The following is a 14,245-nucleotide window of genomic DNA, read 5'->3' as shown; positions in this document are numbered from 1 at the left end:
GAGAGAGGATAATAGGTTGGTGAAAAGTTATAATATTTTGATTTTTGGGCTACACACCAGCTTTCCTCCTTCGTTCTACACTCAGGGATCACTCCTGGTGTTTTTCTAGGAACCATATGGGGTGCCAGGGATTGAACCTGGGTCACCTGTGTATAAGGCAAGCTCTCTGCTTGCTACATTCACTTCAAACCCAGTTCTAAATTTTTTTTGAGCCAAAATTTTATAGCTTGAATAGTTTTGAATTTTTTTAAATGAATTTTTTTTAGGCCACACCCATTTGATACTCAGGGGTTACTCCTGGCTAAGCGCTCAGATATTGCCCCTGGCTTGAGGGAACCATATGGGATGCCGGGGGATCGAACCGCGGTCCTTCCTTGGCTAAGGCTTGCAAGGCAGGCACCTTACCTCTAGCGCCACCTCACAGCCCCTTAAATGAACTTTTTAAAAGAGGAATTTAATGTTAAATAAATTTTTTTTCTCAGCCTTGGTGAAAAGAAGTAAACAGAAATTACATTTTAATCTTCACAAATAACTAAAATTAGTCAAGCTATTTTTCCTGATTATAATTTCTGAAGTCCACTCCAACATATGGGATTTACTTATGTGGTAGATGGTAGCAGTAAGAAGTTGTTAACATAGTAACAGAAATGAAAAGAATGGTAATTCTTAAGAGTGCTTTCTTTTGGGGGTTCTATATCCGGAAGTACTCAGGGATTATTTCATTTTTTTTTTTTACTATTTTATTAGGGATTACTTCTGACTCTGAATCAGAGATCACTCCTGGTGGGCTCAGGGATCATCTGTGATGCTAGGGATCGAACCCAGCTCAGCCACATGCAAGGCTATTGCTCTGCCTCTAGATATTCTTTTCTTGTGTAATTATTTATTTTCATTGATAGAGAAACAAATTCCATGGTGGAAGAGTTTATGTTACTTGCCAATATTTCTGTTGCAAAAAAAATTCATGAAGAATTTTCTGAACATGCTCTACTTCGGAAACATCCTGCTCCTCCGCCATCCAATTATGATATCCTTGTTAAGGCGGCTAAATCCAAGGTAGGGCTCTGATGCTGAGCATTGTCTGTGCTCGCTTTGTATTTACTAATCTACATTTACTTCTCCATAAAAGTTTCATTTACTTTCTATCAAAAGATGCCAGTTGTTCTTGTGATTAAATACACACACACGTTCTAACTTAGGGGTAGTCATTTCTTTACATCCTGAAATGAACTTATAATGAAATTTTTTTTAAACATTTTTTATTTTAACACTGACTTACTAAGTTTTTCATAAAACAGTTGTTTCAGGCATTCATTGTTCAAATACCAATCCCACCACCAATTTGTCCTTCCCTTCACCCTTCTCCCCAGTTTCCCATCCATTTCCCTGCCCCGCTATTTAATATGGTCCCCCAAGCCTGCCAGGAATGATTTCTGAGCACAGAGCTAGGAGTGACCCCTGAGCTCCACTGATTGTGGCCCCCAAATCAAACCAAATCAAAACAAAAACAACTTCATATTGTTTGTTACAACACAAAATGAAATGGAATGATCAAAACTTAGATCAACAAAGATTATTTTGAAGCAATTATTCTATCTGTTTAAAAAAATCAGAGTCTAAGGTTTACTGGGCCATGATTGGTGCAGTTAAGCCTTTGGTGTTACTGTTTAGACTCACTGAACTCTGAGTTGCTGTGTAACTGACAAAGTTACTATGTAATTTATTATTAGGTTTCCTGTCATATTTCTGAGCTGACACTTTGAATTTTTGTTTTTAATTTATCTGATTTGAGGCCATACCCTGTAGTGCTCAGATAATACTCCTGTTCTGCACTTAAGGATCACTCCAAGCAGGCTTGGGAGATCAGACATCCAGGATGTGGGAGATTGAATCTGGGTGTGTAAAGAAAGCGCACACCTTCTGGACTATCCTCCTGCCCCTCCTGCCCCTACTATGAGATTCTAAGGTGTCACGTGGCCCTTTGCAGCTGTGTGGTCCATGATCTATAGATCAGAAACAATTTTTTTTTTTTTTTTTGGTTTTTGGGCCACACCCTGTGATGCTCAGGGGTTACTCCTGGCTATGCGCTCAGAAGTTGCTCCTGGCTTCTTGGGGTACCATATGGGACGCCGGGGGATCGAACCGCGGTCCGTCCTAGGCTAGCGCAGGCAAGGCAGGCACTTTACCTCCAGCACCACCGCCCGGCCCCGATCAGAAACAAATTTGGTGGCTGGGTGGTTTGATAAGATTAAGTGTGGAACTGGGCCTTGAAACTGTTTTCATGCCCTTAAAGAGCATCTTATGGGGCCAGAGAAATAGTACAGAAGTTAAGGTCACATATAGGCAGGCACCCCACGATCAATTGCTGGTAGTGACTATGATCTCTGTAGGAGCTTCTGAGCACGACTGGGTTTGACTTTTTTGGGGTGGGGGGTTCACACCCAGTGGCACTCGGGTTACTTGTGGCCTCTGCGCTCAGAAGTTGCTCGTGGATGGCAAAGGGAACCATATGGGATGCTGGGGTTCGAACCACTGTCCTGGATTGACTTCCTTACCACTGCGCTATCGCTCCAGCCCCTACCTTCTAAATTTTAAAAATAACAAGCACCCTGTACATTATAAATCAGGTATTTCAGACCAATTTTGGGGGGGGGATGGGTCATACCCAGCAGCACTCTGGGGTTACTCCTGGCTCTATGCTCAGAAATTGCACCTGGCAGGCTCAGGGGACCATACAGGATGCCGGGATTCGAACCATCGTCCTTCTACATGCAAAGCAAATGCCCTACCTCCATGCTCTCTCTCTGGCCCCTCCAGACCTAGTTTTTGCAGCATCTTGAACATAGTGATTGCTTCCATATGCCTCTATACATTTTGTTTGTTTGTTTTTGTGCCATACTCAGGGATCCTCAGGCTCTTCATTCAGGAATCACTCCTGATGGGCACAGGGCCCATAATATGGGATGCCATAGATCAAACCCAGGTTTATCTATTGTATCTATGTGATATCATCCTCATTTTCAACCCCCTTAACTTCAGAGATTTACAAGACACTTTTTTCTCATTTACCTTCAACTTAATTAAGCCACAAGTAGTCTTATTTATTGCGTAGGTGGAAAAAGGGAAAACTAGACCAGGCACAGCAGATTCATTGCCATGTAATCCCACTCCCCCAAACAGGGGAGTTTTTAGGTTTTTAGTCAGGCATAATTTACCGGCAGGCTCAGTTGTTTAGGTCTCTTCTTTTTCCCCCAGAACAAAGCAGTATGCTGGATCTTTGCATTATATGCATTGCTTAAAAAGAAATATTTTCTGAGAAATAGGTCTTTTGCTGGTGTTGTGATTGTGTGTATATACTGGAGTATAATTAAACCTGAATGGTTAACCTATGACCTAGGCTCAATGGTATAGCCTATTAGAGACAAAATAGAGACAATATACATATACATAGTATAATATGCATCATCAATGGTACTTTATGTCATTGAATATCAAGTTTTACACATGACTATGTCTAACTATTCACTAGATAGTATCGTTTCTGGTTTGGGCTCAAACCTGTTATGAGCCAGACAGCTAACTCCTAGCCATCCAAATCAGTCTTCTACCCCATGGCCACACAGGGATTTAGAAGAGTTTCTCTTACCCTGTTTCTTCCTAAAACCTAAGGAGAGTCAAGCATTCAACTGTTTTGGCCCCATTTCCCCCATTTCCCAATGTAGAAAAACAAAAAAGCTGCTAGAGCTGATGTATCAAATTGTGAAAGCTGTAGTGACTAATATTTTTCTTTTGTATCTGGCTTTCACTTCTGTTATAAGTGGAAAGAAAATACCTGCAGAGAAAATTCTGAATCGCACAATTCCCAGATATGCTTTGATTTTTCTCTACACCAACCAAAATTAGGCAAGCACCAGTTGATCTCAAGGAAACACTGCTAGGCTGCCATGATCACATTCTCCTTGGAACTATGTTTATTTTGTTTGTTTGTTTGTTTTAGGGCCAAGTCCAACAGTCTTTTTTTTTTAAGCTTATGGTTAATTGATTTATAGATTGGTTTTTGGGCCACACCTGGCGATGCTCAGGGGTTACTCCTGGCTCTGTGCTCATAAATTGCTCCTGGCAAGCTCAGGGACCATATGGGACGCCAGGAATCAAATCAGGTCCCTCCCTAGTCGGCTGCATGCAAGGCAAATGGCTTACTGCTGGGTTATCTCTTTGGCCCTAAGTCCAAGAGTCTTGAGTTACTTTTAGTTCTGTGCTCTAGGAATTTCTCCTAGCAGTGCTCAGGGACCTTATGAAATGTACCTTACTCACTGTGCTCTCTCTCCTATCCCAGGAACTTCTTTAAAATTTACCAAAATTGGGGAGAGCGGTGGTGCTAACTGTAAGGCATCTGCTTTGCACACGCGAGCTTAGGACGGACCTTGATTCAATTCCCCAATGTCCCATATGGCCCCCCAAGCCAGGAGCGATTTCTTAGCATATAGCCAGGAGTATCCCCAGAGCCTCACTGTGCCCCCCTCCAAAAAATAACCAAACCAAAAAAAATAAAATAATTCAACAAAATAATAAAAAAGTCACCAAATCCTGATACTATGCCTTTAAATACATTCAGAAAACTGTAAGTTTCTGTTGTGCAGCATCATTATTTTTCTTTATAAATTTATTTGCAGTTCTTCTAGAGCTAAGTATAAAAAGCATTAAACTCTGGGCAAAAACACAACCTCTTCAATCTATTTTGAATAAGACTTGATGTTATTGATTTTGTTTGAAAAAGCTTATGATGTTGGATTTTCCCCCCCTTCTATTTCCTAGGATTTGGAAATTAAAACTGATACAGCCAAATCTTTGGCTGACTCCCTGGACAAAGCAGACTCCCCTATTTTCCCATATCTCAACACCCTGTTAAGAATATTAGCCACTCGCTGTATGATGCAAGCAGTTTACTTCTGTTCTGGAATGGATAATGATTTTCATCATTATGGCTTAGCATCCCCAATATATACACATTTTACTTCACCAATCAGAAGGTATATTTTTTCCTTTGTAATTGAAGGGGATGGCAAACTTATTTGAATCTTAAAAAAGGCTATTTTAATGTGGCCATAGTATGATTTATTTTTGCTCCATGTTTTAGGTATGCAGACATCATTGTTCATCGATTGTTGGCTGTAGCTATTGGAGCTGACTGTACTTACCCAGAACTGACAGACAAGCACAAGCTTGCAGAGTTATGTAAAAATCTCAATTTTCGTCACAAAATGGCTCAGTATGCCCAGCGAGCATCAGTGGCTTTTCATACCCAGGTACATGTCGTCTGTGAATAGTGTTAAGTTTTATTCATGGTATATTTAATTTTAATTCTTTCCTGTTAATTTCAGAGTATGTTGAGAAGTTCTTAAGACCTTAAATACTGCATTGTATTTTACAGTTATTTTTCAAAAGCAAAGGAATAGTGAGTGAAGAAGCTTATATTCTATTTGTACGAAAGAATGCTATTGTGGTGTTAATTCCAAAGTATGGTTTAGAAGGCACAGTCTTTTTTGAAGAGAAGGACAAACCCAAGCCACGACTTATTTATGATGATGAGGTATGCTATTTTCTAGTTTATTTGGAGACTCACTTTTTCTTTATAAGGTTGTAAAGTGGTACCAAAAAAAAAAAAGGTTGGAGTACTAGTTTTTTAGTATGCAGAATTTAAATTTTGCGACTAATCTTAATTTCACTCATAATTCTTACCTCAGGAAGTCCATATATGTACATATATATGTATATACGTTATATATGTCATGTATAATATATACATAAATGCGCACAAATCTGCCTTAGCTTTTTTTTCTTTACATCCTATAAGGAAAACTTGAATGGGTAGGATAGGTTGGAGTAAAAAGAACAAATGAGGGGCCGGAGAGATAGCATGGAGGTAAGGCATTTGCCTTTCATGCAGGAGGTCATCGGTTCAAATCCCGGCACCCCATGTGGTCCCCTGTGCCTGCCAGGAGCAATTTCTGAGCCTGGAGCCAGAAATAACCCCTGAGCACTGCCAGGTGTGACCCAAAAACCACAAAAAAAAAAAAAAAAAAAAAAAAAAAAAGAACAAATGAATGCTGAGTTCTGGAAAAGGAATTTTTTAAACTTTTTTCCTGCCTCTCTATCTGCTACTCTTCCTACTTCGCTAACTTTGGTTGAGCCACAGAATAATAAACTTTGCTCTTCTTGCCTTGTGCTCCTCTGCGCAGTAGTCAGGGTAAGAATCCTGAGGTTAGGGGGGGCCAGAGAGATAGCATGAAAGTAGGCCGGGCTATTTGCCTTGCATGCAGAAAATCCCGGCATCCTATATGGTCCCCCGAGCCTGCCAGGAGTGATTTCTGAGCGTAGAGCCAGGAGTAACCCCTGAGCGCTGCTGGGTGTGACCCCAAAACAAACAAAAACAAAAAGAATGGTCTTATATGTGAGACCTTTGTCAATATACAAAAAATTAAATGAAGTTTTTGTTATATTGAACACCTAAGATTTATTCAATACCTAGATATGTTTTGTTTAAACTTTAATATTAAAGATGAAATATAAAGATTGTGAATAGAAGAAAGCAATTAGGGGGCCGGAGCAGTGGCACAGCGGTAGGGTGCTTGCCTTGCATGCTGATGGCCCAGGATGGACTGCAGTTCAATCCCCTGGCATCCCATGTGGCCCCCTAAGCCAGGGCCGATTTCTGAACATATAGACAGGAGTAACCCCTGAGTGTCACTGGGTGAGTCTCAAAAACCAAAAAGAAAAAAAAAGAAAGCAATTAAAACAGTAAAATTGTTTTTCAGACACCTTCACTTAAAATAGAAGATACAGTATTCCATATATTTGATAAAGTTAAAGTGAAAATCATGTTGGACTCGTCTAATCTGCAGCATCAGAAAATTCGAATGTCCCTGGTAGAACCACAGGTAAGACCTACCTTATTTTTACCACGTTTTGATGGAATAGATGGCATTTATTTTATGACATTAGGACTAGAGTCCTATGTTACTTCTTTTGTTATTTATTTATTTATTTAGATTTTGGTGCCACACCTGCTAGTGTTTAGGTATTGCTCTGGATACATGCTCAGGAATCACTCCTGGTGGGTTTCATAGGTTGCTGGGGATGGAACCGAGGTCAATTGCATGGAATAGCACTACTGTACTATTGCTCCAGTCTTTTTCCTAACTTATTTCTGTCTTCTGCCAGTGCTGGGGATACATATCACTCATAAAAGCATCTCACACATAAAAGGAAAGTGCTCAACAACTGAGCCATATCCCAGATTCCTATTTAACATGAAGGAGAATCCTGGAAGTAGTGTTGGAGGCCAAATATTTGCAAACAGCAAATCCTCTATTTCTCTGATTTCTCTAGACAGGACTTCCCAGGGTGGTGAGATGTTCTCCCTGAGGGGCATTAGCGTCATCATGAGAGGTGCAGTAGTAACCTATGGTATAATTGTAGGGTGCTTCCTGTTTGCTTAAAGAAGGCAAATTTCTAGGGAAGACTGATTGTTTTAATTCCCATTGAAAGAGAGAACAGTGAGCCAAATGAGTTGGGAGGCTCTGCCCTAGACTCTGGTCTCCCAGACTTAAGTGATACTCTTGGCACCAAGAACAGGGCTCTTTTGGATTTCTTTTTTCTTTTTTTTTTTTGTGGGGGATAATTATGGTGATCCACAATTGGTGGTACTTAGTGGCTACTTATGGCTCTGTTCTCAGGTACCTTCTGGTGCCAGGTGTCAAACCAGGTATCAAAGCACCTTAATTTCTGTGCTCTCTCTCTCTGGCCTTCTTTAGAAATTTTTGCCTGGTTCTTTCTGATAGTGTTTCACCTATGAGGGATTTTTTTTTCCTCTTTGGTAGAGGGTAGATCCTGAGGTGCTCAGCTCTTTCCATGTGTTGCCAGGGATCATCTGGGTCTTCTGTGTGCAGAGATGTGCTCAGTCTATTCAATTCTTTCTCCTGCCCAGGACTAGGATTGTTCTTCCACCGCTGTACTGCACAGTCAGCCTAGAGCCTTTAATGCTGATGATCACAGTGGCTCAGACTGTTTTGGTTAATCATATTTCGAAAATGACGTACTTAAGATCATATCTAAATGTCAAATATCGTAGACATTTCTGAACTACACATACTTTATATATAAAACACATGTACTTTATGTGGAAAATGACCATCACTATTTCTCTTTCCTACCTCTATCTTCAAGCTTTTGAAATTGATAGTTTTCATGGGTAGGGGAAGAGAATGAGATTTTGTCTTTATTATATACTTTCACTCATCTTTTCTTTTTTCCCCAATTTAACTTACTTTAGATACCAGGAATAAACATTCCTACTGATGCTTTAAATGTGGACAATAATGAACCAGAGAAAAAGAAAAAGAAGCTTGAAAAATAGCAATATCCAACGAAGAAACTTGAAAGACTCGTTTTCTTTTTTATAAGAAAAACTTGAGACCCTTTTTGATTCAGAGAAGTGTGTGGTAGATTGTTACTTTTAAGTACATTTTAATAATTTAAAAATTTGAATTTTTATTGAATTGTTGGCTGTGTTTGTCCCATCTTTCTGCTTCATTTCTGAAGAGAACTGTTTATGCAGAAAAATTCAATTGAATATCTATCACTATGGTGACAGATAGCAACTTCAGGGATTTGTAAAGATCATTTAAATGGTATGTATATTCATCTGCTCATTGAAGAGCACATTAATTTTACATAAGTAATTTGATTATTTAATATCGATAGGGAATAAATCCTATCATTTTTCCTGTGGAGGAAAACAGATTATTTTTAGAGGCAAGGAACAATCTATTCTTTATAAATCTTGAAAGCTGTCAGTGCTTGGTATGGCAGGTTTTAGATTTTAAGGCAGTGAAGTCAAGATCTGTCAACAGATTCAGTATTTAATTTCCTTTGCCAGCTTTAATTTAACTAACCTGCATTAAGTGCACACATTGTTAGAGAGCCTTCGACATTTTATTAGTGGTCTTTGGACAATTGTGTGTTTAGGAATGGATGTTGTAGGAAGAAAAGAAGTAGGTTATTTCGATCCACCTGGAAAAGCAGTTTTTCTATTATCAGAGAACATAGTGATGATAATCATCCTAAACATTTAGTTCAATTTTCTCATGAAATAAAACCTTAGGCATAATGAAAGATTAGAGGTGGCACTTTCAGTGTCTACATCAATGGCTGGAGAGTTGGTACAGAGGGTAAGGTGCTGGCTTTGCACACTGCAAAGTTTGATCTGTGTCAAACTATATGATTCCCTCGAGTCCCACTAAAGGAGCACAGGAGTAAGCTCTGAGTACCGCTGGAAGTGGCCCAGACAAAAAAAATCTTCGATATCAGATTGCCAAATTTACTTGACTTACCTCTCCTTTTTTCAGGAAAACACAAAACAAAACAAAACAAAACTTGAGCCTCTCCCCAAACTCACTTTTTGAGTCCGTTGTTTTTTTTTTTTTTTTTTTTTTGGTTTTTCAGGCCACACCCGTTTGATGCTCAGGGGTTACTCCTGGCTAAGTGCTCAGAAATTGCCCCTGGCTCGGGGGGGGACCATATGGGACGCCGGGGGATCAAACCTCGGTCCTTCCTTAGCTAGCGCTTGCAAGGCAGACACCTTACCTCTAGCGCCACCTCGCCAGCCCCCCAAACTCACTTTTTAAATTGAACTATCAATCTCCACCAGATACACCCAGGGCTACCTACTATCCCCCTCTTTATAGATAACACTATATTATAAAGTAAAAAGTAGGGACCAGAGTGATAGCTCATTGGTAGGGTGTTTGCCTGCATGTGGCCTACCTGGGTAGGACCCGGGTTTGATTCCCTGGCCTCCCATATGATCCCCTGAGCCTGCCAGGAATGATTTCTGAATACAGAGTCAGGATTAACCTCTGAGTGCCTGCAAGGTGTGGCCCCAAAACTGAAAGAAAAAAAAAAAGGCAGAGGGGCCATAGAAATAGCTGACTAGGCTAAGATTGTATGCAGGACACTTAGATTTTATCACCAGCACTTCATGTTCTTGAGCATTGCCAGATCAATCCAGGAGCACTGTGGTGAACCATCAGTGACACCCAGAGACTGGAGTAGCCCTCAGCACCATCAGGTATGCCCCAAAACACAACACCAGAAAACTAAAAAACAAAGTAAAAAAATAGATAAGTAATATTTCTTTCCTTTACTGCACAAGACAAGGGTTAATTGGATAAGGACATACCCAATATAATCTTAAAGAGACATACATAAACATAAACATAAAAAATTAAAACATAATTTCTTGAACCAGTGACTTTTATTAGCCTCAAGCACTTCTTACCTTGTTTTGTCAAGGTAATTTTGAGGCTGTTACTTTGGAAAAAAAAAAAAAAAAACTTTTTTTTTTTGAGTGGAGGGGGAGCAGAGCTCACCTGGCAGAATTCTGGATTAATTCTTGTAGATGCTAGGGGACCATATGGGATGCTGGGGATTAACCCACGTTGGTCACATGTAAGGCAAACACCCTATCTGCTGTGCTATTGCCTGAGCTCCTCCTTTGATATTTCTAAGGTTGGGATAGTATAGCAAGTAGGGTGTTTGTCTTGTATGTGGCCAACCTGGTTTTATGTTTATTGGATTAGTTTTATATTTGAATGGTGTTGGGGACCAAACCCAGAGCAAGTCAAATGCTCTACTGCTGAGCCAGCACCCCATCCTTACTTATTCTTGCTTATTAAATGTCTAAAGTACAGTGTAAGGCCAGAGAGAGAGAGAGCTAGTACAGATGTAAAGTGCTTGTTTGCACCAACCTGGGTTCAGGCCCTGGCAATGGCAGGAATAAGCCCTTAGCACTTCTGGTGTGGCCCAAAAGCCCAAACAAAACAAAATAGTAGCTGAGCTCATCACCATACAAGAAGGTGTCCAATGAGAAGACTGGAAAGTACTTGAGTAAGTATATTTACTAAAGATAATTATAGTGCATATGGTCATCTACACACTCAAGAATTGATATGCTATTAACCAGCTTCCTATTATCAAAAAAACTTTGCATTGAAGCGGAAAGTGGGTAGTGCCATAGTACTGTGGGTAGAGCTTTGCACACTACTGACCCAAATTCAATCCCTAGCATCCCATAGGGTCCCCCGAGAGTGATTTCCCAGTATAGAGAGCTAGGATTAAGCCCTGACCATCACCAAGTGTGATCCAAACACACACACACACACACACACACACACACACACACACACGTCATCTTGGGTCAAGGCAAATAGATTCACATACTAGTGTAGAAATCTGCTAAACTTTTTCTGAGAAGCTTGGCAAATTAGGCCCTGCACTGCATACCATCTGTGAACCGAAAACTCCTTACACGTCAGCGGGAAAAGGGTTAGAAAAGAACATGCATCGCTTACAGTCTAACAAAATCATATTTATGGACATCTAAATATCATGATTTGTATTTTTTGGAAATATTTGTTTTTGGGTACCATGTTTATAATAGTACTGATCTTCATCTCATCGTCTTGTGAACAGAACTACTGCACCACCACCAGTGCCCTAGGCCCTTGATCAACTATTTACCCTGCCACTGCACCCATCCCTTCCCCTGCACTCCACCTCAGTAATCTCAGTTTTGCAAAGACCAAGAATGTTACCTCACTTGGTTTATAAACATTGTTTATCTTATAACATTGTTTTATCTTATTTTGCCTCTCTGGATACCACAGATAAGTGAGATACTCTGGTATTGTCTTTTTTTCAGACTTCAGGGTAACACAATGCTCTCCAGTTCCATCCGAGTGGTAGCAAACAGCAATCTTACTAACAGTTTGTGCTATGGAGTAATTAAAAATCCTTACTAACAATTCAACAATTGAGAGCACTGGTTGAAGTTCTAGTGCCTAGATCATGTAATATATGATAGGAGGTATTTGAATTCAAGTTATTGTTATGCTCATTTGTTTTGTGGCCTGTGTATTTTAAAACAGCCCAGTGAGCCAGAGAGAGAGCACAGCTGTGGAGTGTTTGCCTTGCATGTGGCCAGCCCAGGAGGGTCTTGGCTCAATTCTATACGGTCACCACCTGCTGGGGGCAATTTCTGAGTGCTGAAGCCAGGAGTGGCCCCTGAGTGTCAATGGGTGTAGCCTAAAAACCATCCAACCAACCAACCAACCAATCAAGTTAAAAAAAAAAATTACCACACAACCAGAGGGCCGGAGCTATAGCACAGTGGTAGGGCACTTGCCTTGCACACGTCCAACCCCTGCATCTCATATGGTCCCCTGTGCCTGCCAAGAGCGATATCTGAGCGCAGAGCCAGGAGTAACCCCTGAGTGTTGCCAGGTGTGACTCAAAAAACAAAAACAGCAACAACAAAAGAAACAGCCAGAAAGTGTCTACTTTTGGATCTATGGCAATTGTTTTGAGTTTGTAATATGTATGAGTTTTATATATATAAAACATGTTTTATATAATTATATATACTCCCATATAAATATGGAATTAAGAACTCATTAAAAACAAAGTAGTTTGGTTTTGTTTTTTTGTTTTTTGTTTTTGGGTCACACCCAGCGCCACTCAGGGGTTAATCCTGGCTCTGCACTCACAAGTCACTCCTGGCAGGCTAGGGATGCTAGGATTTGAACCACCACCCTTCTGCATGCAAGGCAAATGCTCTACCTCCATGCTATCTCTCCAGCCCCCTAAACAAAGTGTTTTTATTTATTTGAGCCACATCCAGAGATGCTCAGGGTTTACTCCTGATTCCACTCAGAAATAACTCCTGACAGTGCTTGGAGGACTATATAGGATGCCAGGATCAAACCCAGGCCAGGTGCATACAGGCAAATGCCTTACTAGCTAAAACAAAGGTAAAACTAAGTACTTTTAGTAGTGAGCCTAGCAGCGATTGTCTCTTCTAAAGGGAGTGGAGTACAGATCAGTGGATGGAGATATACAGGAACAAAAATGCACTTTAGGTATATCAGCTTACAAGTTGCAAAAAAGCAAGGAAGAGAATGTCACTGCTATTTCTTAGGGCTACTATTAGAATTCCGTTTTGAATAAGATTACTTTGAAAATGTGATAAGTAAATAAGAACAAATGTTTTCAAAGGTACAGTATTTCTAAGAATTTGACATGCCTATCACTTAAAGTGAAAGTCTATCTTTGGACCATAGCTGACTGTGCTCAGGGCTTACTCCTGGCAGAGCTAAAGGAACCATATGGTGTGGCAGGGGTTGAACCAGGCTGGCCATGTGCAAGGCAAGTGCTATATTATGCACTGTATTGCTTCTGGCTCCCATCATATGCTTTAAAAATTAAGTTACATGTCTGCCAAAGTATCACTTAATAGATACTTCCCAGCCAACTGTTTAACCTGAAGGGATGGAGGCAGTTAAGGGATCTTACTTTACACTAATAACAAAATAAAGATGAAAGTTAATACCTTCTGTCATTTAGTAAGGTAAGGGGGCCAAACTAAATTCAGCAGTGCCCAGGGATCACTTTTGGCAGTGCTCAGAGCTCTTGTGTCCAAAATTGAGCCAGGACTGACCATTTGCAAGCCAAGTGCCTTAACCTCTGTATCTAGTATGAGATCACTGGAACTGGAAAACGATCAGATCATTAAGGAATGAAAAGTTTTGGAAATTGTGCTCAATCATATCTTCAGCTAAGATAATGAGATTTGGGTCTATAGAACAGAGAGAAGGGTGTGTGTCTTGCTAACTTGGATTAGATCCCTAGCACCCCATATAACCCACTGAGCCCTGTTCCAGGAATAAGCCCTGAACATCAGCTATGGTCCAAAAACTAAAATGAAAAATGATATTGAGATCTGATTTATTTTACTTAGGTTACAACTTAAATTTAGTGTATACCCATAATATAGTACCTTTACAATTCCACGTCTTTTCAGATTTTTAAGTTTAATGCTGTCAGTAAGTCCATTCATTGACTCTTTTGGATAGGAGTAAAGTTATTATTCTTGGTACTTATAAACAATAACACAAGGTAAATACAAAAATATTTATTGGTAAAAAATAAACTTGTACTTCAGCAATTTGTTGGAAGTTCCAGGAGCTTTTCTGTTATTCCTATCACAAAATTAAGCCTTTGATTTTTCACATTAAGGAGGGAAATGAAAAAACTTAACCATGTTGAATGAAGCATTTTTCCCCCAAATCATAATCACATTATTCATCATGTGTATAGAAAATATGTGAGGAATTGTCCGCAGCAGTCT

At 40.0% G+C, this 14,245-nt stretch overlaps 1 protein-coding gene across 1 annotated transcript in view; it reads left to right on the top strand.

Moving 5' to 3' along the window:
* DIS3 (DIS3 homolog, exosome endoribonuclease and 3'-5' exoribonuclease) overlaps window positions 1-8,558 on the top strand; it is a 30,032-nt gene extending 21,474 nt beyond the window's left edge. Inside the window, exons 16-21 of the mRNA XM_049778923.1 lie at window positions 900-1,056; window positions 4,816-5,030; window positions 5,138-5,306; window positions 5,432-5,590; window positions 6,816-6,938; window positions 8,333-8,558. Of these exons, the coding sequence (XP_049634880.1) occupies window positions 900-1,056; window positions 4,816-5,030; window positions 5,138-5,306; window positions 5,432-5,590; window positions 6,816-6,938; window positions 8,333-8,416 (907 nt within the window). The 3' untranslated portion in view covers window positions 8,417-8,558. The remainder of the gene's footprint in view (window positions 1-899; window positions 1,057-4,815; window positions 5,031-5,137; window positions 5,307-5,431; window positions 5,591-6,815; window positions 6,939-8,332) is intronic.
* The last annotated feature ends 5,687 nt before the right edge of the window (window positions 8,559-14,245 follow it).

The sequence above is a fragment of the Suncus etruscus genome, chromosome 8 (assembly GCF_024139225.1).
Source record: "Suncus etruscus isolate mSunEtr1 chromosome 8, mSunEtr1.pri.cur, whole genome shotgun sequence".
NCBI lineage: Eukaryota > Metazoa > Chordata > Mammalia > Eulipotyphla > Soricidae > Suncus > Suncus etruscus.
This window is presented reverse-complemented; position numbering and strand designations above follow the sequence as displayed.